Genomic DNA, 26,867 nt, shown 5'->3' with positions numbered 1-26,867 from the left:
AGAACTTTTGAGACCCCTCCTGGCTGGTGGAGGAGTCTTCCTGGGGGAACACCAAGCATTTGGGATGCGGGCAGGGGGGACACAGTCACTGGCTGTACTGAAAGAGAGCAATGTGTCTGCTTGGCAGGTGACAAAGAGACTTCATGACGGTGAGTCTACTCTCCAGGGCAATAGCATGCTCGAAGACCGCCCCACCTCCAATCTGGAGAAGCTCCATTTCATTATTGGTAATGGCATCCTCAGGCCAGCCTTAAGGTTAGAAATCAAGACAATGGCATGAACATGCCATTCTTTTCATTCCTTCTTCCTTGAGCTATTCTTGAGCAGTTCAAATGATTTTGCTGCTGCGTGCAGCTTTACAAAGCTCTCATTATATCATTTTTCTGGTTCTGTTGTATAATATGGGCTGCGCTGGATCATGTTCCTTACTGTCCATATCAGGCCTGATGGAAAGACCACATAGAGGGATTCAAACACTTCTGGAAGTGCTAGCGGCTACTGGATTGTTTTTTTAACACTCACTCTTGTTGTTCACTACTCTTTGTTTTTTTATTTGACCATTTGATCTCTTTGGTTTGTGTGAATATTTTTAATGGTACACTGATGAAAAACTCAAACTCATTTCAGTTGCTAAATTAATCATTCAAAAAATGGAAAGTGCCAAATTAAGGTCTACTGCACATCTTTCGTTTAGCCCATTTATGTGTGTGTGTTATAATACAGTCCTTGTTTATGTAGGCTCACACTCTTTTCACTCACACCTACCGGCTTACTCCAGGAAGAGGGTGAGCATCCACATCTGATGACCAGCTTCTCTCATTTTCATTTTATCTTCCCAGTTCACCATGAAACCCTTAGCATTACTTTTCTGCACAAAGTCTGCTCACAAAGGCAGACCTGGTAGTGTTCCATGGGCTTTGTGCCATGGGGTTTGTCAGTGTAACAGGATGGCTAACATTTTTGTTGCCTGCCATGTAGATGAGGAAGTACTGTTATCCCTCACTTTGCGTATAGAGAACTAAGGTTAAAGTCAAAAGTGGATATTAAATCCCAAATTGAGATGCCTGTCAATGTACGCGCTTGTTTGGATGCAGGAGCTGGACAAACGACCTTCACTGGAGCTGATAGTTCCCAACAATACCACAAAGCACATTCATGTGTCGCAAGAGGAACAGACAGCAAATTAAGACTCCCAGCTGATGGCCCTCTGTGAAAGTTCATTTAGGAGACTGGTATTACTGGGAAATCTTTGTAAGAAACCAGAATAGATTCCATCATCCAGAGGTGACACTGAGCTACTTTGAACCTTGAGAGTCCCTTTTATTTCCCTTCTTCTCTAAGCAATGTCATTCAGGTGTGGGAAATCTCAGCTGAAGCACAGGGAAGACCCAACCGATGTTACAGGACTGGTGATGGATGGCATTTTAAAGACACTGCAACGATCAGGGTGACCATCATTAGGGCAGTTAAATTAATATCCTTGTCATGTTAAAATGAACTTTTAACTGTCAATCACACATAGACAAAGTCTGTCTCTCTCTGCGTTCGTGTTGAAAGCCACCACCTCGTTAACAATTAATGCTATTTCATTCCTATTGCAGGGATGAAATCTATTGTCAAATCTGCAAGCAGCTGACCCAGAACCCATCCAAAAGCAGCCACGCCAGGGGTTGGATCCTGATGTCCCTCTGCGTGGGATGTTTTGCTCCTTCTGAGAAGTTTGTGAAGGTAAATTGTAGATTATATTTGTCTCATGAATTATCTGTCAACACATTTTCCTTTCCATCCATGGGACCAGCTGTTCTCTCGGGTTCCACAGAGAGAGGGTATCCTAGTCTTTATCTTTGCCAGGAATGAAAATGACACAAAGTTCCTAAGAAAAGTGTGCATGATCCCAAGTTCAATGTCTCAAGTGGATCATATGAGTCACTCCTCAGAAGTGTCTCTCCCTTTCCTGTGACTCTAAAGGGAGTGTAGACAACCAGTTCAGGCGATGCCTCTTGTACCGTAGATCTGTGAAGATGCGATTAAGTGATTTCTGGCAGGAAAGTTGATTATGGGAGGCTGCAAGTAGAATTTGCACACCCAGAATAGCCCACATTTCTGCCCTATTTCCCACATGCAAAGGTCTATGCATTCATTCAAGCATCTACTGGCTTTGACAGTATGACTTCAGGCATGTACTCAAACAAAATTGACAAGGAATAGTACTACACAGCTAATTATAAATATAATTTAATATAAAAAACTGTACATAGGAAGGGAAGGGTTTAATTTACCTGGAAGTATGTTTGCATAGTTGCTCTCTGCATGCTACAACTTGCCCCAGCATGTGTCATACTAAAAACATCAAACTCTAAACAGCCACATGAGAGCTGACATGTAATGTATCTTCAGAAGCACTGTGGATCAGCAGGACTGAAGTCAGTAGGAGATGCTAAGTGGCTGACAGTTTTGAAAATCAAGTTGTTCTGAAGGATATTCTTTTTTTTTTCTGGGCAAAGTTTTGTTGCCTATTTTTGACCAGTCCACCTTCCAAATGAGTTACACACCTAGAGTCTGACTAACACCCACTGGGCTGCTAAAGTTAATCCCATGCCTAAGAGTTGGACTGGCTCAGGGCAAAGGGCTCAGTATGGTGTCTTTGTTTTGCCATAACATAAAACCTCCTTTGTCCCTCTCAGCTTTGAATGTTGGAGCCTGGACCTGCTCCCAAGGCTGCTGGAGATAAAGATGTTCCATTAATTTCCATAGATATCAGATCAGGTACTGGGTCCTAAGCACTGAAAGAGCTGAAGCCAAGAATAGAAATCCCTCCTTCATCCCCAGGCCTTGCCAGTATGAAATCTAATAAAGCAGATAAATCACTGGCAAAGTGGCAGAAAATTAAATTATAACTGGAAATGAGATCTGAGAAAGTATGCCACAGGACATTGTGTGGATTTGAATCTTTAATAGTGGAAGATTATTTTAGGTGAGTGAAGCACTTCTCAGAAATAATTTTTGGATAGCTCTGGAGACTCAGACATAGAATCATAAAAAGTTTTGGGTTGGAAGGGACCTTTCAAGGCCATCTAGTCCAACCCCCCTGCCGTGAGCAGGGACATCCCCAACCAGAGCAGGTTGCTCAGAGCCCTGTCCAACCTGACCTGGGATGTTTCCAGGGATGGGGCATCCACCACCTCTCTGGGCACCCTGGGCCAGGGTTTCACGTGTACCTCTGCCCAAAGTTATGGTCCATGCTGAAATACGTGGCGATATTCCCAACAGCTTCAGAGAGGGTTTATAGTAATTCTGCCCTTACTTGTCACCCTTTTGCACCTTGGGCTGTTGGAGATGATAGGCAGCCTGTGGTGACTGAAGCTGCTCGAGTATGAGTGCAAACAATACTTGCAGCAGCCCATACTGTGGTTACCTTTGAAAGCCCCAGTCTTGCAAACAGCAACACACAGGCAGCAACTTGGGCAATGTCTCGGAGCTCCTCTGAAGCCACTGTAGTTATCCACGGTGACACCATTGACACCTTCCCACTTAAAATGTCATGTTTTGAGATAAAGCATTCTCACGATGAAATGTTAACTCTGCCCCCAAACCACACACGTTCCCATCCAGACTCACTTTTTTATCTTGTGAAAAGCAGAGGAATATTCAAAGTTTGTTAGAGTTCAGTGAACGCTTCTGTTTTGAAGGTACATTAACCCAGGCCACCTAGTCCAGTCTGTTCTGGGTTGGGAGACAAACTCCACGTCAGTGCCAGACCTTACCCTCACACTCTTAATCTATCAGGACCATGTTTTCAGGAATTAGTAGTCAGCCAAAATCTGATTTACTCTGAGTTCGCTGACTACTGCTTTAACCACGCAACAGCTACCACTGAATGTATGATAGCCACGTGTTGGCTATCAGCCGGTTAGCTAGGTGGTATTTTGTTAACCTCACGTCCTTTTCAGTTGATGCCCTAACTTATAGCAGTAACTATCCCCCATTTTAATAGAAGGAAACCATATAAGGGGAAATAGCGTTTCTGTCCGATACTCTTCCTTGTGGTAAATGTTGTATCAGGCTCCTGCTTACTTTTCTCCTGAAACCTCAAGGCTCTAACTTTAATAAAAGCAATATTATGGAAAAAAGGTGAGGAATTTCAGGAAACTCTTGTGCCTGGGAATTGTTCCACAACTTTCAAAAGTGTCCGTTAGAACTGAACATTTTGAGAAGGATTTAGCTGATAATGAGGCAGTCTTCGATATCTTTTCCTGCTCCCAGATATGAAGGTCATGCTTTGTATCCCATTAGACATCTTTATGACATCATTTGCTAAGCATGAGTCAAGACACATTAGCACTCCTGTTCTTTGTACCTTTCTTTTAACTAATAATGGAATTTGGTGGGAAGGTTCGGTCACAATGAAGGAGAAATACAAAAATATGTACTTACATAGTTCATTATCAACAGCATAATTAAAACTACACTTTTACACAGCATCAGCTGCGTGCAATCATTTGCAACAGGTCCCATCCATATTACCTGGCTCTATTACCTAGTTATTTCAAAGTACCTCTATAAGTTACGATTGCCAGAGATATCTGTCTCTCTGCCTGTGTTATTTATGGACTGACAGTGTTATAGAGCAGTCTGTGTTACTGAAGGAACAGTTGTGTGTTATCATTCAGAGAACTCTTTATCTATCTATAAAGTCTCTCTGAAAAACATCATTTACAGAACTTAGCTACCTTTTTGGCCAAGACATGTCTGTAATATTTTTAAATGTATTATCTTTCATATTGTGGAAGTCACTGGATTTAATTTTCTCTACAATAACGTGGTTGCATTTTTGACATAGTGAAGTGGTTCAAATTCTGGTTTAGGATCTTCTAAAATGCAATTTAAAATCAGACTGAAGGAACATCTGTTTAATGTAATTGTGAAAGATCTTTTGTACTGGCAGCTAAGTGTTCTGAGTGGCATTTGCTCCTGGATCATTACTTAAACGTCTTTTTCATTCCCTCCCGTCTTTTTGGCCAACACTCAATAACATTTTATAATCCATCTTTAAAATACAGAGATAGAAATCAGCAGCAGCAATAGCAGGAATAGGAAAGCTGCTGCGCCGGCTTCGATCAAAGGTCTGTCTAGGCTGGTATCTTATCTCCACGGAGGCCAGAAGTTCACAGTATAAGAACGAGGCAAGGGTGCAGCCTGTCCTACTCCCTCCCAGCTTCCAGCAATGGGAGGTAGGAAGATCCTGAGCCTGAGCGGTACCAGTGCCGTTAGTCTCAGAGGGCTTTTCTCCAGTAAAATGTTGCTTTTTAACCTTTGCAAATGCTTGGCCTCTACACCCAATGGTCTAACCACTGTGTTCCCTGCTGCCAACAGTATTTAAGGAACTTTATCAACGGAGGACCCCCGGGCTACGCTCCCTATTGCGAAGAGAGGCTGAGGCGGACGTTTGCCAACGGGACAAGGACGCAGCCACCCAGCTGGCTGGAGCTGCAGGTATGAGCCACTCCATCCCCTCCCCAGGCAGCTGGGGCTCAGGGTTTGATCCTTTCACTATCCCAGGAACCACATCTCTGGCAGGGCAGAAAGTAGCGTGACAAAATGCCTATTTCCCTCAAGAATTTTCATGTATTTCCGAGATATTGCATTCCCCGTGCACTCTGGCTTTGCTCCAGAGTATGCTGAAGATCAATCCCTTTGGCTACATCAATACTTGTAAATTAATTGTGCTCAAGAGTGCCCTCAGGTATTGAGGCCAGCTGGCACAGAACAAACCCCTGTGTATGTTAGGAAACTGTCTTCCAGATGAAGGTGGATGCAGGCAAACTGCCTGCTGAGAATGCTCCCTGGGACTTGTTTGGGGATAGTCATAGCTGGAACAGACACAGTTTGTGCAATAATTGCTCATTTTCTGTGCTGGTTTAAGAACATAAACAGTTGTGCTCCGGTGCCCAGGAGCATTCCCGGACATGCTTGGATTTACCAGATTAGGCACTTTGAGGACTAAATGTATTAAATAAAAAATCTGGGACTTCCAAGAGCTTCCGGTGGCTCACCGTACATTATCCTGTTGAGAAGTGTATTGAAAAGCAGCCAGTCAAAGGGATTGGGAATTAGAAAATGTGTACCACAGTTGAGTGGAAGAGTACATTGATAAACAGTCTTGATGGGATTGAAATCCACATGCCTTTATAAAGTTTGACTTTAATCCATTAGGCAACTAAATCCAAGAAACCAATCATGCTGCCTGTCACATTTATGGATGGGACGACAAAAACACTGTTGACTGACTCTGCAACAACCGCTAAAGAGCTCTGTAATTCTTTGGCCGACAAAATCAGCCTGAAGGATCGATTTGGCTTTTCGCTTTACATTGCACTTTTTGACAAGGTATGTCTTAAATTATGCTCCTGACTAACCCCATAAAAGAAGAGGGAGGTCTCCTTGCTGTCACATAACCTTCCAGAGGTCAGAAGGACCCTATGCTATGAGCAAATGGCCAACCTTGAGGTCAGGAAGGAACATTTCTACAGTGCAAGTGCCAGCAGGATTTTCACAGTAAGAGTAGTCAAGACACTGGAGCAGGGTTGCAGAGACACAGAAATCTCCCTCCTTGGAGACACTGAGAATTTAACAGGAGAAGGCATGGAGCAACCCGATCAAAGATGGACCTGCTCTGACCAGTGGGCTTGATTAGAAACCTCCAGAAATGCCTTTCCACCTAAATTACCCTGTGATGCTGTGCTCTTACTCTCAGTCAAGCTACTTTGAATCGAATTTCCAGTAAAACAAACAGCCTGGATTTTTATGTAAGGGAGCAACTACATTTAATTGGAAAGCTGATGGCTGAAATTAAGCTTCCAAAATGAGCTAAAATCCAAACTGCCATACCTGCATTAGCATTTAACTCAATTTATTCAACCTAAAAACATACCTTTTTTTCAGAAATTCTATAAAAATAAAGGCGAGTGTAAATGAGAAGGGAAAACAGACCTAGGATAAAACTTCATCAGGTGAGACAACAGCTGCATGCCAATGAAACAGAATTATTCCTACAGCTGCTGTGTAAGAGGATGAAGTATATTCTCACCTCCAGATGTGGCCACCTCTGCCTGCAGGTGGACAAGAAAATGGCTTATACTCCATCTCTTGGTCTTTTTTGAGGAGACGTTCATCCAGGGATGTTCTCTCTGAGGACACACAGTGCTTTAAGGCCTGTTGAGGTTTAACCCCAGCCAGCAGTTAAGCATCACACTGCCGCTCGCTCACTCCCCCCGTGGCAGGAGCTTCCCCCAGCTTTATATGCTGAGCATGATGTCATATGGTATGGGGTATGGAATACCCCTGTGGTCAGTTGGGGTCAGCTGTCCCAGCTGTGTCCTCTCCCAACTTCTCGTGCACTCGCAGCCTACTCGCTGGTGGCATGGTGTGAGCAGCAGAAAAGGTCTTGGCTGTGTGTAAGCACTGCTCAGCAATAACAAAAACGTCCTTGTATTATCAACACTGTTTTCAGCACAAATCCAAAACATAGCCTCATACAAGCTTCTATGAAGAAAATAATTAACTCTATCACAGCCAAAACCAGCACAGGGCCTCATGCCAGACCACAGTGAGAAGAGAGAGGTGATATATCTTCTGTAGCAAGACAGGCTTTTTATTCTGTGTTTGTCTGATGTGGTTGGATCCAAGTCCATGACTTTGAAACAGGGATTTTCAAAGCATAGTATGAATAAACAGTACTTTATAATGGGACTGTTGGCTTTTCTAATTGACTTTGATATTCTCCTTTCATTCTGGATGGGAAATTGTGGCTCAAAAAAAAAAAATGGCTCACCCAGCTGTGCTGTAGATCTGTTCAATCTTGGCTGGCTAGTAAAGATAGATACTTTGATTTATTTTGATTATAAAGGAAATCTGGATGAGTGACTCAGAGACAGATAACTCTGCCTAGAGAGGTCAGCATTTAGTCGAGTGAAGGCTACATTTCCCTCTGCCCTAACTAGGTCTCCTCACTGGGGAGCGGCAATGACCATGTGATGGATGCTGTGTCTCAATGCGAGCAATATGCCAAAGAACAGGGAGCACAGGAACGCAATGCGCCGTGGCGGCTCTTCTTCAGGAAGGAGATCTTCACTCCTTGGCACAACCCAAGTGAGGACAATGTGGCCACCAATCTCATTTACCAACAGATCGTGCGAGGGGTGAAGTTTGGGGAGTACCGGTGTGACAAGGTATGTGACCTCAGCAGCTACTGGTCTCATCCAACATGTATCCTTGACATGGTGAAATAGGTTTCACCAAAGGGATGAGAAATCTTCCTCTTTGAACACCTGCTGGCTTGGGGATTATGGTATTTGCTTGGGAAACAGTAGCTACAGGAATCAGATCCTCTTGGCTGGGGACATACTGGATGCTCCCATGTGCTGCATGAGCACTCTTTCCTGGTGAATTTTGGATGGAAGAGTGAATGGCCACTTCATCCATCAGCCTCACCTTGGAGGGCCACAGGTTGTCTATAACCAAATCACCAGATCAGGAGTACACAGCAGGATCCTGTTTGGCAAATCCTGCTAAGCCTTAGATGTGAGAGATACTTTTCGGGATACCCAGACTTCTGCCATGCAATACAAACCAAATAATTCTCATATGCTGACACTGGCAGCAGAAACCTATGCCTCTAGAGTCTCTGGGAGCTTACAGAATTATTCCAGTGTCACTGAAATTAACATCTCAAGAAACATCAAAATCTCTGACAATGTCTGTCACTTTTTTTTTTTCCCCTTGGGTTTAAAATCATCCAGGTTTCAAATTGAATATATCCATCTTCCCCAACACCATTCTCCTGTGGTCCGGTAGAGTCCAGTAACCTTGGGAACTAAATAATGTTTTCCCATCTGTATTGCATTAACTGCAGCTCTCTTATCCTATCAGAAGTCCTGCCCTTTCTTCCTCCCCTTCTCTTGCTCCCTGTCTTCTTGTGCTATTATCATCTCAGTAGTTCTATTATTTCACCCCAAAGTGCCTGGGATATAGCTGCACCAAAGGACATTTTACAGTTCTGCATTATGCACAGATGCTTCTGTTGCTTGGCTTCTCAAGTATGAGAAATGATGGATATGTGCGGTTTGCCACCATTAAACTCTGTTTGCTGTAGCAAGACTACCCACTGCTGGCTGCAGGCATCAGCAGCAGACTGAATTGCAAGCAAAAACGGGGGCAAATATGTTCACACACAATACAGGTTTACATGGTGCTGGTCACTGAACATGTTAAGGCTTAATCATATCTTTTGGTAGTCAATCTCCTGAACTTCAGATGTGCAAAAAGCACTGATGATGTTCTGCGGTAAGGAAGCATCCCCACACCAATCTGAAGCAGAAGTACATCCAGCCTCCACAAAGAGGTCATTGAGTGATGGAGGATGGATGCTGAGGTGATGGGCTGGTAATAGCATTAAGCTGACTTGTTTGGCTCCCACAGGAAGAAGATCTGGCAGAACTGGCTTCCCAGCAGTACTATGTGGACTACGGGTCAGAGATGGTACTGGAAAGGCTGCTAAATCTGATTCCATCCTACATCCCAGACAGAGAGATCACAGCTTCAAAAACAGTGGAAAAATGGGCTCAGCTCATTATAGCTGCACATAAAAAGGTGGGGACAATAGGTCACCTGGCAAGGACCAAGGCATGCTTCAGTAGCTTCATGTGCCTTTTAAACATGTCAGACATCATAGCTCAGCTCTTAGCCTGGCCTGGAGCTAAATCAAAGAGAAAGGGAAGGTTTAGTACTAGCCGTATTCACCTTTACCACTGGTTTTGAGGCAAGGTCTGGCAGAAGAAGACAACCTGCAGAGATTCACTGAGAGAAGCAAAATGCCATCTCTGCGGTTTCATTCCTGGTACACAGGATTGTGGTGTTATTGGTTGCATTACAGTGTTGGTTCATGTCTCCAGGCAGTGTCAGGATCTCATCGTGTCAGGCATAATATAAAACATCCCTGACTTCCATAACAACATTTGTGACACCCTCTCACAGTGACACCTTCCATAACTCATTACTCATAACTCATGACCAACCATGAGGGTTGGTCATCCAGGCGTGAGAACTGGCATTCATTTAACAGCAGGACCCAGCTTCAGATTAAGACCCCTAAAATGTAAGCACCTCCACCTGTGTTATGAGTCTCACCTCCCATTACTGTCAATGGAGACCCAAGGATGCAATTCAGTTGGTCCTTGCAAGTCCTCCATCAGCCTGTCAGCTACATACAGAGGTATCAGGTATCTGAGGATGCCTTAAATGAAGCTAAATGCCTGTACCTAAGGGCTATTGAGTGTCTGTTTCCAGCTAAAGGACTGTCAAGCTGAAAGGTAGACACCTACCTACCTTAGGGAAACCCAAATTTAGCCAAGATGAATCCCACCCAGACTGGTCACTCTAGATGCTTGCACAGCCTTCTCAGATTTTATTTATTCCCTAACCGAAATTTTGCCAGGACTTTGTCCAACCTATCACATGTTCCTGTAGGACTTTGGCCCTTAGCTTCATTAAGACCTAAATTAATATTAGTTCTAAGATCTTCCGGTGACATGAATTGGTTTTGATTGCTCTCTTCCTGGCTGTAACCAGGTTTGTGCTTCATGTTGGTTGTAATTTGCTTTGTCTGTAGGGAATTTATACTCAGAAGAGGGCAGACCCCAAAAAAGTCAAGGAAGAGGTAGTGGATTTTGCGCGTTTCAAGTGGCCTTTGCTGTTTTCTCGGTTTTATGAAGCTTTCAAATTCTCAGGTGAGTCAGTAGAGCACATCCCCGGAGCACAGGATGCTTCAAAGTAAAAGGAAGGAGAGACAGGGACTTCACAGACAAGAAGACTTAATGGACCATCTAGCTGGTCTTTTTTAGATATATTATTTTTTGGTGCATCCTGATTAGCTATTCTCAAGCTATGTCTGCCACTATTTCTCTTACTAAAAATAACACTGATGTTTTTGATCATTGCATCCTCCTCTGAAATTTTCCATATCCTAAGACCCTTCATGAACTGATTGTATGTTTTGTCTTCAACCCAGGGCCCAGCCTGCCTAAAAATGATGTGATTGTAGCTGTCAACTGGACAGGAGTGTACTTTGTGGATGAACAGGAACAGGTTCTCTTAGAACTCTCTTTCCCAGAGATCACGGCTGTGTCAAGCAGCAGGTAAGAAGGAACAGACTTAGCTGCTGATCTCACTCTAAAACAGTCTTTTTTCCAGGCTTTGCCTCTTGATGCCATTATCTTTCCTGTTTATGTCTCCTACAAAAATATATCCCAGAGGGGGAAAGCTGCAAGGGCAGAGTTTCACCTTGGCCACCATTAAAGGCGATGAATACACTTTCACCTCCAACAATGCAGAGGATATCCGGGACCTGGTGGTGACCTTCCTTGAAGGACTAAGGAAAAGATCCAAGTATGTGGTCACTCTTCAAGACAACCCAAACCCTGGTAAGTAAATATCCCAGCCCAGTGGTAAACAAATAAACGGTTTAATTACGCCCAAGTGATTTGGGGAGGGGGTGAAAATCAAACTAATGGTTGTTTTTCTTGCAGTGGGAGAAGAATCCGGGTTCCTCAGCTTCCTCAAAGGAGACCTCATAGTTCTGGACCAGGACACAGGAGAACACGTGATGAACTCAGGGTGGGCTAACGGGTTCAATGAACGGACCAAACAGAGAGGGGACTTCCCAACCGATTCCGTCTACGTCTTGCCTACAGTCACCATGCCTCCGCTGGAGATCGTGGTAAGCTGTCTTACAGAATGGCACAACCTGATACAAAGCCTGAGGAGGTCAAAGCTTTCCTGAAAAGCTTAGATCTGGCCAGAGTCTCCCTGATGATAAGATGGAAACCAAAGTGGCTGAGAGAGGTGAAAAGTTGCCCAAGGCAGAAGTGATCTCAGCCTTTCTTCTGGCCTTGTCACTTTTTGAGCACCACAGGCTTGTGACTTGGAGTATCCATGAATCCTGCTACATCCCTCCAGCTGGCCTGATTACTTGAAGGTGTATTTGGAGTTGGAGGCAACTACTACATTCATGTATGGAGCTGTAGGATCCAAAGCACATTATCTTCATTAGGAAATGATCCACACCATGGAAACATTTGTTATTCCTTGCATTAGTGGTTGAGAATTGCACAGAGAAATTACAATAGCACAGTTTTTACTGACTATTAAGTGGAATTAATAGGTTATTCTTATTCACTCACTGTCCTTTTCATTTTGTATTTGCTTCCTCTCCCTGAATACATCAATATATATTATATCAAATATACTGGTGACAGAGACATTTTCATCCCACAGGCACTGGTCACGATGACCCCTGACCAACGACAAGATGTTATCAGAACCTCTCAGCTGGCAGTTTCAGACAGTGAAGAGAGAGTAAAGCCATACACCTTGGAGGAATTTTCCTATGATTATTTTAGGTGATTTTTTAAACCATCCTCAAAAATTATAGGAATAGTAATCTATCTCCAGGTAGCTTGGGAATCAGGAAATTTTTGGCTGCTGGAAAAGACTCTGAATATCCCCTTGTGTGACTTTGTACAACTGCAACCTGCAGTTTAGGTCATGGCATTTGAGCTGTAGGCGTTCTCCAGACAGGGTTTTATGAAGAATTTTTTCAGATTGGCTCAGCACTGGTGTAACAATGTAAAATTTAGTATTGTGTGGAAGGCTGTGCTAGTGGTCTGATATTCCTTTCCTATGATCCCATACACAGCCTCATACTGTATAGGCAGCAGTTGAATTAGTTGCAGGCATTTCCATCTCAGCTCCAAAGATTTAAATGTGCACCACTGCTGAATGCAGCTGACCAGATTGATCCCAAAGCTCCCACTCCTGTTCAGGGGGGCTGGCAATCCAAACAGGCAGACCAGATCCTCTGGGATGTCTTCACCCTGGTAGGCTTGTTCTGCTAGGCAATATTCTTCTGGCGTTGCTGCCCTGACCATCCATTGCCATCATCCTTGCTCTTACAGTTAGAAGCTTTTTGGGGTAGGGAAGGTTGTTTTGATGGCAGCACTTAGGTAGAGTCCTTAAGGGACTTTTATGAGCCCTAGGAAAGTACAAATGGTTATCTTCAGGCAGAACTGGAGCCGGATACTTGCTGAACTGTGAAGTCCCATTTGGTGTAAGAGTTCATTAGCCAGGTGTTGTGAGCCACCTTCCCAGGTGAAACATTGGCTGCAAACTGTCCCTTTTATCCCTGTAACCTCTCCACCTTTCCTTTTGCTTTGCTTTTCCCACCAGGCCACCTCCCAAGCACACCCTGAGCCGGGTCATGATCACCAAAAGCCGTGGGAAGGACAAGCTGTGGTGTTACACCCGTGAGCCCATCAAACAGCCGTTGCTGAAGAAGATCCTGGGCAGCGAGGAGCTATCCCAAGAAGCCTGCATGGCCTTCATTGATATCCTTCCACTGCCTGGGTGAGCCCTTGGGCAACAGATCTGATAGGCAAAGAGCTGAGCAGGCTCTTTAGGGCCCCAAGAAATGCCAATAGCAAGGTCTGTGCTCCCCCTTAAGGGCTTTGGGACCATGTCACAGGCTTGGGTCTGACCTGAAATCTATAGTCAAGCACCCTTGAGATCTGTGGGGTGTCAGTACTTCTTCGTAAATGAGGGCCAGGGAGCAAGATTTTGAGTCCCGCTGGTCCACGCTGCTTGTGGTTAACTCACCAGCTCTGTTCTGGCTTGCTTCAGCTGTGTCTCTCCAAAATGCATCTTCCGTGGAAGGCTGTAGCCCTAATCGGTGTGGATGCAAACCAGTCCACACGGCCTCAGGGACAGGGTTTGGTGCCTGAATATCCCTTGCTTGGCAGAATGTACACAGCATGGGAGAGATGAACTGAGTGCAGACACAGATCCGATCTGTTGAAGTAGCCTTTATTATTTGGTGGGTCTTTGTTCTAGGATCCAAACTTCACGGTTTGAACAGTTCTGTTGGTATAAGCCTGTTATTTATTGCACTATTTATTACACTAACTGTAGTTATTACGCTATCACTGCTGCTATTGGTTTCCTCCTACTAGCAAATAATAACAGGAGCAGGAATTAAAAGAAAAGGCAAAAAAAATAAGAGGACATTTGCAATTTTATCCTTTTCCTTTTGCTGTGTCATACATGTTAATCGAGAAAATTGTGGCCTGTTCCTACACAGAATAGATGCAATATGGCATGATGGTGAAGGTCGTCATTTGGTTTGCATTACTGCAGCTCCACTGGTGTCTGACACCAGCTGAAAATCTGGTCTTTTACAGTGGCACCTGTATGTGTGATCAGGTAACACACGATCACACGCAGCTTTCTTAGGACTATGCATCCTGATCCCAAAGCAATTCTTTCAACCTGAGATGATGCATGGTAAAGGGAGAGAGCTTGCTGGAAATGTCCTAAAGCAATTCAAAGCCTTTACTGTACACTGTGCCCCCTCCACCAAGTTGAAGCCACTTCTGCAGTCGTGTGTTGGATGTCTGCAATCGCACCGTCAACAGCAAGGCTTCTCCAAACATCCCTGTTAACTGATCCTTGACTCCCACCTCCCACCGGTGCTGAAGTATATGGGTGACTACCCATCCAAAAGGACCCGCTCAGTCAATGAGCTGACAGACCAAATATTTGAAGGTGCCTTGAAAGCTGAACCCCTGAAGGATGAAATCTACTGCCAGACCCTCAAGCAGCTCACGGACAACCACATCAAGTAAGAGTTGTTTGTTCTCCTTGGCCCAAATGCACTAGCCTGTGTCAGGCAATGCAGTGTGTCCATGCTATGAGTGATTTTTTCCTCCTGGGTCTCTCCTTGTGTAGGTACAGTGAAGAGAAAGGCTGGGAGCTGTTGTGGTTGTGTACAGGCCTTTTCCCTCCAAGTAACATCCTCCTGCCCCATGTCCAGAGGTTCCTGCAGTCCCGTAAACATCACCCCTTGGCAGCAGACTGCATCCAGCGACTCCAGAAAGCCCTGAGGTACGGCACCAAAAGACCTCCTCATCCTGACCGTGCCACAGCATCCAAATATACATGAGAAAATACAAGTAGGAGATATTTTGGTGGCAGGGGGACAGTGAAAGCTCACAGCCTCTCTCTGCATTTGACCAAGCTGAACGAAAGCAACATTGGATGGAAGATGTCATTGGTAAACTGTCTGACGAAAAAGAGGTTAATTAAGTTGACTTTGTCATGCCAGCTCTGTTTAAGTCACCTACAACCTAAGAAAATACACATTCCCCATTCCAATTTTTCTTTATTCTTTTTAGGGGGGGAAACTTAATATTAAGAAATTAGCCAAAGTTACTCGAAAAAGGATATGTATTAATACGGAAGACTTAAACAAAGGATTCTTGCTTTGATGCTGTGGCACTTTGCCACCTCCTGTTTTGCAGGAATGGATCCAGGAAGTACCCGCCCCATCTGGTAGAAGTGGAAGCCATTCAACACAAAACCACCCAAATTTTCCACAAGGTTTACTTCCCTGATGACACCGATGAGGTAAATGGGGGAGAAGGAAATTCTTCATTTCTGTCAGGATGGCTTTCAATTTTCTAATTAAAATCCTGGAAGAGGCTAATATTGATTCTCATTCAGGAAAACTCGTCCTTCCCAGAAGACTCTGGACCAGAGCCAGAGCAGTGTAAAGAAAACCCATCCTTATCTACCCTGATCAGCTCAGGGGTTTGATTTACTGCAATTCATGTTTTTCAAGACATGGGTGCTGTGCTGTTCACTGGAGGCTTGTTATGACCCCAGAAGAAAGGAAACCGCATGGGTTCATCTCCACTCCCTCTCAGTGGTTCACAAGCCTTGGATATCAGTTATTTGCAGCCTAGACCGACAGACGTTGCCCACCCCAGCGGGGTACCATGATGGTGCTCCCTGGGGACTGGGCAGGCTATGGCAGCACAGTAACTGGGTAACTGGAATTATACCTTCTGACCTGAGATGACACAGAAATCATACCTGCGCTCAGGAACATTTCATTAAGAATCTTACAGGCTAAGAAGGCAGCTAGTTATACTGATGCCAGAGCAGATATGCGTGTCCTTGCAGATACTGCTGTCTCATTCTGCTGATGAGTCTTCCTGTGAGGCTTGCATCTCCCTCTCCCCTCATGCCCTTGGGCACAACTAAATTCCTGTATTCCCAAGTGGGTTGATGTGTAAAGCAGTGCACACCCATGGAAGGAAAAGGAGGATTCCTCTCCAGCAGCCGTGCATGCCCTTATTTATCTGTAATGGGGAGTTGAGAGAAATGCTGGGATTTCTCATCACTTTGAGTATTTTTACTACGTGACCAGCAATAAGCTTGACACTGCTTCATACATACGCACCTGTGTGCGAACCAGTAGAAGGAGGCAGTGGGGACTTCTGCACTTGGATGGGTTTGCTGTGATCCTTTTGGCCATGGCAGTCACAGGGGTGGACTGGCAGAGGAGCATCACCCCGGTACAACATGCATCTGCACCAAAGGGCTGCTGAACACCAGCAGCACCGAACTCCAGGCCTGTGTCTCATGGGATATGGAACACGGGTCCTGGTGGTTTGGTGGTTCAGGCTAACGCAGTCATGCATGTGGTGGTCAGAAGCTTAAATTCCTTAAACTGCTATGAACTGAATCTCTTTAAGTGGGCAGAACAAAAGTGAGGTGATGTAAACGCTGAGCACAGCTCAAAAGGCAAAACAAGGGCTGGGACCTGCATGCAGGTGGGACAGCCCTTTAGATATCCCATCCACACGTAAAGCAGGAGTCACCTCCCCTCTCTTCAGCTATCCAGAGTCAGTCATTTGGTCTAAGCCAGGCATCTGACCTCACCATCATCAGTGGAGAGACAGTTGGGAGAAATCAGCTTGGGAGAGTCTCTCTCTCCCCACCTCTAGACAAACAGCTCTGGGACCTAACTGTTAGACCAGAAAAATCTCCTGCGTTGCTTGCGGACCCCTGGGTAAGCCATCACAGAATATAGATAGAACATTACAAAGCACAATGGTACAACAGTAGCTTGGCTGAACTTCTGCAAGGGTCCCTTCCCATGTGCAAAGCCACAATCCACAATGTCACGGGTTTCATTGGTTGGTGGGAGCCTAAATCCCTTCATGTGTCTGAGCCTAGAGCTCCTCCAAGACAGCATGAAGTGGAAGTTAACCTTGAGATAGCAGTGGTGAGGACCTTTCTTTCTTTGTAGGCATTTGAGGTGGAGTCCAGCACGAAAGCCAAGGACTTCTGCCAGAACATCTCCAACAGACTGCTCCTAAAGTCCTCTGAGGGCTTCAGCCTCTTCGTCAAAATCTCCGACAAGGTGAGTGACCCATCCAGAGGTTGGGGTAGCTCCGAGGCACTCAGAGTGACCCACCTGCCAGTGGGTACACATTGGTGGAGCCAGAGCTCTCTGCACCCTCACGGGTGAGATGCACTTCTCTGCAAGCAGTGTGGTGTTTCTAAGTCAGATCCAACCTGCTACAGGTGAGATTTGCAGTCCCACAGCCCTGACTTAGAGCAATCACCCCCAAGGGCTTAAAACACAGACAGGCAAAGCTGTCCTAGCCTGTTGCTGAGTTGGGTTTATAAGAAAGGACTAAGAAAAACGCGCAGCTTATGGCTGCCTCAGGCAACTGGGAGAAACCTATGGAGATGGTCATCACGAGGGGAAGTGAACTGCTCTGGTGAAACAGAAAGCTGCAATAAGGGGTAATGGTTGAAACTGGAGCTTGCAGCAAGGTGCTCGCAGTGGCTTTCTCACATCAGCAGTTTGTAACACAACGGTGTAACCGCAGCAAAGCAGTGAGCACCAACTGCAGGAGATGGGGCAGTGGTCAGCCCTGCCTGTGGCCTCTTGCCACTTGCTCAGCCTTTGTAACCCTGCGCTGTGTCCCCCAGGTCATCAGCGTGCCTGAGGGAGATTTCTTCTTTGACTTTGTGAGACACCTGACGGACTGGATAAAGAAAGCAAGACCGGCAAAAGATGGTAACAGTGACTTTTCTCCATTGTGGGTCACACAGAGCCTTCCTAGGGCTCTTCAGCCCTTTCAAACAAGGTTGACCACAAAGTCTGCCGCGTCTGTTGGGCCACACTCCTGCGGATGTGCTGTCTGCACCAGCCCTGGAGACATCACCTGGGAGATGATCGGTCCAGGAGCAGCAAGACCTCTGCTCCAGGGCTAGACCTGGCCCCTGTGAGGAGCACCTGCTGGCAGACTGCTCTCCAGGGCTTGCCCATGGGAAGGTTTCAGTGGTGGGATTCATCTCACCTTGCTGCCCACATCCAGGCTGCAGCTCTGCTGAATGTATCAGTGGCTGCAACTCCTCTGTCCTGCATTAGACATGAGCATTGTCACTGAAATGCAGCCGTACAAACGAATCCAGACATTCTTTCCATTTTGTTCGAGCTTTGCAAGGGAAAGATGTGGTTTTCTCCGCAAGGTCTTGCCAGTGCCCCTGTCCCTGCAGGTTGTGACAGCACACGGGCACCACTGGCTTGCAGGGACACCGGCTGATTGCCAGCCGATGCTCACAGCACTGCTTTTACATATCCGCTCCCCGCTTCCTTCGCACAGGTATAGTGCCTTCCCTCACCTACCAAGTGTTCTTCATGAAGAAGCTGTGGACCAACACAACGCCTGGAAAGGACTCAATGGCAGATTCAATCTTCCACTACTACCAGGTACTCTGGGAGCTTGCAGTAGCAGTGGAGACTTGGGAGGAATTAGGAATGGGTTAGAAAGGCTTTGTCCATTTGCAGATGGCCGAAGTCTTGCATTAAATAAAAAGAAGTCCTGCCTTAAAAAGAGCACTACAAAGAATGCTGTTGGGTTGTATGGCAAGGAGCAGACTTCATGCACTTTAGGGTAACCAGCTCAGCTGGGATTTGGGCCAGCTGTTCTTGGGTGAGTGGCAAGAATGTGAAAGGCGGAATTCAGAAGCATCCTGAGGGTTTTCAGCCACTTCCATTCATGGTGATGAGCTGTGATGGTCCCAGCAGTCAGATAAGAAGTTAAAGTTCTTCTGCTCTTGTTTCTTCTGGGATGGAGGAAACACCTTCATGTCCCAAAGTGCTCTCTCACACACCCATACACTCGCTATGTTCTTGCCTGGATAAAGTGGTTATCCCAATATGACTGTATCCCTTAATGCTTGAGTTAGTCACTTGACACATATTCAGGCACTTTTGGTAATGAGGGAATAGATTTTTAAAATAACAAAAAAAAGCAGAAAACCTATTCAATTCCAAGTGGCCATTACTGGGGGTGGGTTTCCTGGAATGAGGGAGGGTTCACACACTTGATAGCTAGCACAAGAGCCTCCTTGTTCCATGTCACGGGAAACTGTTTGAGACCAGAAAGGATCTTTAAACATCTAATGTGGTCTCAGGTGAGCAGCTGCCTTTCCACCACACTCAGCACAACTGCTACGCATGTTCCCAAGGCAAAGCATCTTAGCCAGGGGCTGGAGACCTCCACAAACATCTGTGGATGAAGGTCTGTGGTCATCCCCTCTACCTCTGAATTGTTCTTTTCCCCATGCAGGAGTTACCGAAGTACCTGCGTGGCTACCACAAGTGCACACGGGAAGAGGTCCTGCAGCTGGCGGCTCTCATCTACCGGGTGAAGTTTGAGGATGACAAGTCCTATTTCCCCAGCATTCCGAAGCTCCTGAAGGAGCTGGTGCCTCAGGACCTCATCCGGCAGCTCTCTCCAGATGACTGGAAAAGGGTAAAACAGCAGCTTGAGTCATATGCCAGGCCTGGATGGGGGAAGCCCAGCCCGTCGAGTGACTTGTCTGACATTCAACATTGAATTTGGGCTGCCAGAATGAGTGGCCCATGGTCCCTCTTTAGCCTTAGCAGAGCTGCAGCATCCCCAACATCACTAAGAGGAGGAATTGTACATGCGTGTTCATACATGCATGCCTTGTGCTGCAAGCGGCTGTGGCTGCAGTGGTGGATGCAGCGCCGTATGGACACATGTGGGAGACAGTCTCATGTAAAGGTCCGCTGTTTAAGGCAGACTACTGAGTTGAGGGGTAATTCTCCCCACTTTACACAGGGAGAGCTGTGGCACAGGTACTGACATGTCTAGAGCCGTAAAATAACATAGGTGTCTTACTGCCAAGAAATAGTCCTTTCTGTTTCCTGGGACTTAAAGCCATGTGCCTAACCAGCAAGCTGTTGGTTAATTGGAGGATCATAAACCTATAATCCCTTTAATGGAGTCACCAGCACAACTCAACTAAAAAAAGAAGGACCTGCCTTAGTTCTAGGCCCTGCTCCAGTGACAAGCTAGCACTTTTCTGAAGAGTTCATTGTATCAGAGACTAGAACTGACCATCTTTGTGAGACTGATGCCCTTTCCCTGCAATCATCCCTGGTGCTAGGTAGTGCAAACCCTCCAGCTCTGTTGTGTTCTCTGTTGCAGTCCATCGTGGCATACTACAATAAGCACGCAGGCAAAGCAAGAGAAGAAGCCAAGCTTGCCTTCCTAAAGATTATCTTCAAGTGGCCTACATTTGGATCAGCATTCTTTGAAGTGAAGGTACCTGCCCTACTTGGGGGTTCTCTGGCACCTTTGAGCCAAGGTCAGGAGCCCTGTACCACAGAGGTGTTCCAGGTATGCAGGGTTGTCCCAGTGTCTGGACCAGACTGAGACGACCTCAGTGAAGCAGGGAAAGTGTGAGACCCTCCATCAGCAAAGGACCGACACACTCATTTGTTGCTGCCCCGCCTCTTTACATAGACCAAGGCATGGTAGAGCTTCAGCATATCTCAGTCATTTAGTCTATACTCTAGACTGTGCTGATGAAGAGCCAAGAGCCATTCTCTGTTTTGCCAAGGCAAAAGGGAGCGTGCAGTTTTCCAAGGGACGTGTCTACATGTGCCACAAACCAAACCCAGACCACACACCACGGCACCAGGCTCCCGTGAAAGGCAGTAGAGGCCAGTAGTCATGAAGTCTGTCAAAGTGCTCTGGATGCCTTATTGCAACTCCTTCTTCTCAATGACCACCCAGTGAGCCTGGGATGGAAACAAGATGCTGAAATTACTCATCAGTTCCTTGAACTTGGGCACCCCATTTTCTGTCATGTCCATCTTAGATGGCATAAGGGATCTGACTATATCCTGTGATTTTTCCACCAAAAGTGACTTGGTAGCCAAGAAATCTGTGGCAGGGACAGGAGATGAGCCCCCATCCCCTGTGCCCTACCTCATTAATGGAACAAATTGAATGTCCTCATGGCACAGGGCTGGGAGAAGGGTTTACCTGCAGGAACAAAATTGAATGTAAAGATCAGAAAGGGAAGAGCAGTGTAGTCTTGGCCTGGAGGTCCACAGCAGCAGGCATGAGGAGGAGCAGAGGGACTGAAGGGAAAAGGAGATGTCTGGGGTTTGCCAGACTGTCACAGCTCTTCCTTGCATGGTAAGGAACTTAATGCTGTCAGCAACTCACCTACTGGTTATCACGCATTTAGGAGATATGTACTTAACTAGACAGCCCTGACTATTGCTGATACCTTAATGAGCTCTATGTTTATCTTTAACAGATAAACTGGATAGCAGTTAATGGGCTACCAAATGCTGGCAGGAGAAGACAGTGAGAGAGGAAATAGGAAGGGGTCTGATTTTGCCTGATACATCCCCTAACCAGTTAATCTCCTTTCTAACAGCAAACTACAGAGCCAAATTATCCCGAAATCCTTCTAATTGCCATCAATAAGCATGGAGTCAGTCTCATCGATCCCAAAACCAAGGTAAGCAAAACTGAGTTGTTCACCAGATGCTCCTGAGCCCACTCCCCAACCCCATACAGAAGTCATCCCAAAAACCATGTTGTTTAGAACTTCAGGAGTTATCATTAAGCCTAGTTAGAAAGGCTGGATAGCCAGAAAATTTTCTGGGGGCAGAAATTCACTGTTGCTCATAGCCAGCCCAGCCTTTTTGAACAGGAGGTGGACTGGGAGCATCAACTGTTAGGGCCATGTAACTGGGGGATACACACACTCCTTCCTTAATCCTTTCACAGACATTAGGATAGGACCTGGAGTAAATGAGCTCCTACTAGTTACTTCCACCAGTCACATGGTCCTTCTAGTATGGCAGTCCTCCACAAGCACTCACTGCCATTCCCGTGAGGGCATGGTACAGTGTCATCTCAGCAGACATCCTTGGTCTGCTTTGATGGAAAGTGAACAGGGACATGAGAGATCCCCACAGCCCTTTGTGAAAGTTGAGGCTTTCACGTGTTGAGTGTCCCTCTTGTGCTCTCACCAGGATATTCTCATCACTCACCCCTTTACCAAGATATCCAACTGGAGCAGTGGCAACACGTACTTCCATATAACCATTGGCAACCTGGTGAGAGGAAGCAAGCTGCTGTGCGAGACCTCCCTGGTAAGGAGTGTTAAAGATTATTGGGCACAATTAGACCAAGTCCTGACTTTGGCACCAAAGTTAAATGCTTCCAGAAAATTGTGTCTCAGGGATTCTCTGGGCTGAAAGTGGTCTCTTAGAAAAACCATTGGCGTGTTTTTTCTTCTGGATTTCCCATGGCTCAATGAATTAGGGCTCTCACTTCATCCATCATCCAACTTTATCAGCAAGCCTGAGGTGCTTGGGACATTGCCATCTCAGGAGCCTGAGTCCCTGTCACCAGATTGAAAAGCATATTAAGGCAGATGTGGGCTCAAGGGGGTACTCTTGAGCCCTTTTACCAAGATCCTTTGCTCAGCTTGACCCTAGTAACAGTCACAGCAACAAACCTCCTCCTAGACTACCTTAAAACCAAAGCACGAAGGATAAAAATTTCTGCTGGATTAATTGTTATTGAGTCATTCACGATTTTGTTGGCCATTTGAAAATCCAGGTCCCATACAAAGCTCCCTACGTCCTTAGCCTCCACAGCATCCTTGGATGGTGAGTTCCTCCATCTCAACACTGCAAATTATGTTTGGACTGTGTTCCTTGCGGTGGTGTCATTTCACCGAAGGAGAATGGTGGAACACGTAAAAATGTACCTGAAAACTTCCAAGTCAACAACTGGTAGCCAGTGTGTTGAGGAGGCACAAGCCACAGACTGTAAACTGTGCTCTGAAGGCAGGTAACATCTTCTCTCTCCTCCTCAGGGGTACAAGATGGATGATCTTTTGACCTCGTATATCAGCCAGATGCTAACAGCCATGAGCAAACAGAGGAGTGCAAAGGGTACCAAGTGAACTGCAAGAAGCCACTGGCAGGTGGCCATGGGGCTAATTCACCAGCTGAGGCCTGTGGGATACCCGTGCAGCTGGGGGAGAACCTTTGCCTCACAGATGTGGAAGATGAGCCGAACACCATCGGGGAGTTCACTGGACTCTGACCTTGAGGGCTCAAATCCCACCTCCCCTTCCAGCGAAGACGACTATCTCTGACCTCCCATTCTCCTTCCCCACCCTGCACCCCAACTCCATCTTACACCTCAAAGATTTCCAAGGGACACCACTGCCCAGACAGTGACTGAGCAAAGACACTCCGGCAGGAGGTTTGCCTGAACCCAGTGGTTGGCATCGCAAAGGCTCTTGGAATAGGATTTGTGTGTGTGTGTGCGTGTGCGTGTCTTGGTTTGGTTTGGTTTTTTGTTAAGTGAGAGCGAGCTATCAGGATGCTAACGGCTTTTGGTGAGGTTATGGGCATTTCAGGTTTGAAGAGGAATAACAGACCCCCAAGCTATGTTGGAAAGATATCCAATGAACATTGAAGGGCTTTTTTTTTTTTGCTATTACAAAAGAATACGTTGTGTTTTAAGAAGGACAGAGAGAAAAAGCAGGCTGGGAGGAGCACATTTTAGCTAGGAATCAGAATAAACAAACTACTGATTGAACAGGCTAGAGTAACTAAAGTGCTGTCTGTGCAATGCTGGAAATATTTAAAGAACAAATTTTAAAGTTCTGTTTCTTCTTCTATTTATTTTTTAAAATATTAAAAAGAAAAAAAAAACCAAACAAACAATCTGCATTTCGTGCCGGTATCTGGACGCTGACTTGGGGCTGAGGGCAACTGCAGGACAATCCCTCACCCGGGGATTCCCCGAGAGCCACAACTGCCAGAGACTGAGTAAGGTACATCTTTCCCAACTTACCGGCTCAGCTGGAAGTGGAGCTTGGACGACAAATTATCTCCTTTTGCTCCCTGTGTCCAGGCAAATTGACCATGGAAGGATCTTTACTACAAGCTTCAATATGGATGTAGGGGTTTTGAAGTCCCCATGCTTGGAAGACTGAGACCAACCGCATGCTGGGCTGTGATTCAAACACAGACTTGGCCATCAGGGTTGGAAACAGCTAATGATTTTATTGTGATTTTGTGTGTGTTGCTGTACAAAATGGCTCTTTGCAAGTCCCAGCTGGACCTGAACCACTCACAGCAAGGGCAGGCCCTTGATTTCTGTGGGCTTTTCTCCATCTTTGGTTGGCTGTACTAATCTGTGGCTGGTTGTCCTGTCTTCCACACGACGCCGTGCAGTATGGACCAGCCTGCTTTGGAGCAGAGATGGGGCCTGCCAGCAGAGAGAAGGCTGAAGCCATGTCGGTTCTGGGGGGATGCAGGGGAAGGAGCCTGGGGTGCCTTTCCATAATCCAGGCTTCATGCCAGGATGTGTAGCAACAGGAGGGGTGAGAACTGTTCACCAAGATCTGGTGCTGGCATCACTAACACTGAGTGGATCTCAGTAGATGTGGGAGACTTCTTTTGGTCCTGTGCATTGGGCTGAGTTTGGCTGCTTTCATAAAAGTCTGTGTTGTAGGGTGTTGTGTGTTGTTCTGTTAAGCTCAGCTGGGCTTGGTCGCCCAACGCCATGGCAGGCCAGGCAGAGTTGGCAGCACTGCTTACCGAATCTCAAGGACCGTGACATCCGACTGGGATGCAGCAGTGACTTTGGACCTCGATTGCTCCACCAAAGTGAATGAGATGCTGCACAGAGATATCCACCAGCCGGACAGGGCTGCTAGGAGATCCCCTTCCTCCACCGCCCCCCTACCCAATGCACTCTGGTGATGGGGCATGGTTACACCAGCCGAGGCTACAGTAAGAGCCGAGCTGCCTTCTCACCATCCATCTCTGATGCTTCCCTCTCCTCCCTAGCTGCCATGGTCCAGCTGTCCCAGGGATCCCACCCATCCAGAGACACACGCCCATCATCCCCACCACCACCACTGCTTTCCTGCAGCCATCCCTGCCTCCCACAGCATGCTCAATAGCCGATGCAGCATAGCAATGTTTTCCAGTGCTGTCCTGGGCCAGCTTTCCCCAACCACCACCCTCATCCCTCCACTCACAGCTCTGTCAGCCTCCCATGCACCCCACCATTTTGACGGGTGCTGGGACTCTGTGTGTGTGTGCCTGTGTGTCATATGTATTAGCGTCTGCTGGCCTCTTTGTATTCACACCAAGCGATGTACCATGAAAAACGTATGTCCGAGCGAAATACTCTAATTAAAAAACGTCAAGTGGTTTGTGGGAGACTGTTCTGCACTGCGCGGCTGTGGAGGTGTCTCCATGGGGAAGGGTGGGCTTAAGGCTCCCAGGTCCTTGTTGGGAACAAGACTTCTCCTTGCAGAGTAGGATTCCTGGTGAGAGAAAGAGTATCCAGCAATGGGGAGCAAATCATCAGTGTGCCCAAACTGGAAATTAAGTGAAATCTTTTCTTTTTGGGTAAAAAATGCTGGAGCCTGGGGAGTCTCCATTGCTCACCCTCCAAGACAAGAGCTGGTTCCTCCACAAAGGCCAGTTTTGAGCTGAATCACTGGATGTAGGAAGTACTGGGTGAAAAGTTTGTATGTGGGAGTCAGACTACCAGCCACATGCTTAACGGCGTTGCCAGACGCTGTGAAGCAGAAAAGATAGTAGTGGAGATGTGACAGGGAGTAAGGCATTGCAGAAGGTGCAATGGTCTAATCGGCCAGGCTCTGCCTTGGACAAGGCTGCTGAGGATGAGGAAGGTGAGTATGGGGAGGTATCACTGCGTAATGGCCAAGCAGCAGCTAGATACATGGATGAAGGCACAATGAGGTGGTTTTTCCCAAAACATATTAAAAACAGGGGTTGGGGGACCACAGCCAAGTCCCTCACCTAGACACCAGGGGACAGGCTGAGGACCCCATGGTACACACCACTCAACCCACACACTCTTCACCTCCTATTTTTGCTGCTCACATACCTCCACATGGATGGTACCCACAAAAAAATTATGAACCAGATGTGGATGCAGGGCATGGGGAGGGGGTTTCACACCATCAGTAGCATCCTATCCCCATGCTTCATAGATCTGGAGCTGCGCTACACCATTCCACTGTCCCCAAAGGGGCCAAATGCGTTTTTGCATTTCTAGCCTCCAAAATAGTCCAAAATTGCAACTTGGAAAGGTTTGAGTGCTTCTCACCACAGCTAATTCTGAAGCCTCATGCTCCCCTGTCACAGTTCACTTGTGATAGCTTTATTTAGCAAAAACACTGAGCTGCATGAGGCTTATATATGAGAAAATGTCTATAGCCTGGCTAAAGCTTACTCTTTTCTTCCCCTTTCCCAGTTTGCCAAAGTAAGAACAAAATAGGATAGGAGAGCTAAAATGTATTTAAAACAGCACTTGCAATTTACAAAAAAAAAGTGTTCTTATTATTTGTTCAAGTAGAAACTTATGGCTTAAACCTGGGAGACGCTCACATCTCCCTTGCAGAGCAGGGCATAGACCCCCTCCCCTCTGTATGCCAACAGCCACTGGGAGAAATGGAAATCAGAATAAATCCCAGGGTGCAGCACAGGTATGCAGACCTTCCCAAGGGAAAGGCAAACAGGACACTTGGTGGGACACATGCAGCTCAATCCTTCT

At 46.3% G+C, this 26,867-nt stretch overlaps 1 protein-coding gene across 1 annotated transcript in view; it reads left to right on the top strand.

The window, feature by feature from the left end:
- The window catches only part of MYO7A (myosin VIIA), a gene marked incomplete at its 3' end in the record, with an annotated part of 64,850 nt that extends 41,630 nt beyond the window's left edge, over positions 1 to 23,220 (top strand). Inside the window, exons 25-47 of the mRNA XM_082014382.1 lie at positions 128 to 255; positions 1,602 to 1,728; positions 5,374 to 5,493; positions 6,214 to 6,387; positions 8,001 to 8,228; positions 9,478 to 9,648; positions 10,667 to 10,784; positions 11,066 to 11,192; positions 11,308 to 11,477; positions 11,583 to 11,773; positions 12,331 to 12,455; positions 13,282 to 13,439; positions 14,575 to 14,728; positions 14,836 to 14,991; positions 15,408 to 15,513; positions 17,204 to 17,317; positions 17,896 to 17,983; positions 18,573 to 18,679; positions 19,542 to 19,727; positions 20,430 to 20,546; positions 21,676 to 21,759; positions 22,280 to 22,399; positions 23,131 to 23,220. Coding sequence (XP_081870508.1) covers positions 128 to 255; positions 1,602 to 1,728; positions 5,374 to 5,493; positions 6,214 to 6,387; positions 8,001 to 8,228; positions 9,478 to 9,648; positions 10,667 to 10,784; positions 11,066 to 11,192; positions 11,308 to 11,477; positions 11,583 to 11,773; positions 12,331 to 12,455; positions 13,282 to 13,439; positions 14,575 to 14,728; positions 14,836 to 14,991; positions 15,408 to 15,513; positions 17,204 to 17,317; positions 17,896 to 17,983; positions 18,573 to 18,679; positions 19,542 to 19,727; positions 20,430 to 20,546; positions 21,676 to 21,759; positions 22,280 to 22,399; positions 23,131 to 23,220 — 3,159 coding nt within the window. The remainder of the gene's footprint in view (positions 1 to 127; positions 256 to 1,601; positions 1,729 to 5,373; positions 5,494 to 6,213; positions 6,388 to 8,000; positions 8,229 to 9,477; positions 9,649 to 10,666; positions 10,785 to 11,065; positions 11,193 to 11,307; positions 11,478 to 11,582; positions 11,774 to 12,330; positions 12,456 to 13,281; positions 13,440 to 14,574; positions 14,729 to 14,835; positions 14,992 to 15,407; positions 15,514 to 17,203; positions 17,318 to 17,895; positions 17,984 to 18,572; positions 18,680 to 19,541; positions 19,728 to 20,429; positions 20,547 to 21,675; positions 21,760 to 22,279; positions 22,400 to 23,130) is intronic.
- Positions 23,221 to 26,867: the final 3,647 nt, after the last annotated feature.

Source organism: Phaethon aethereus (assembly GCF_964289735.1).
Source record: "Phaethon aethereus genome assembly, chromosome: 1".
In the NCBI taxonomy this organism is placed as follows: domain Eukaryota; kingdom Metazoa; phylum Chordata; class Aves; order Phaethontiformes; family Phaethontidae; genus Phaethon; species Phaethon aethereus.
The sequence above is the reverse complement of the archived record's forward strand: the minus strand, read 5'-3'. Positions and strand labels throughout refer to the sequence as shown.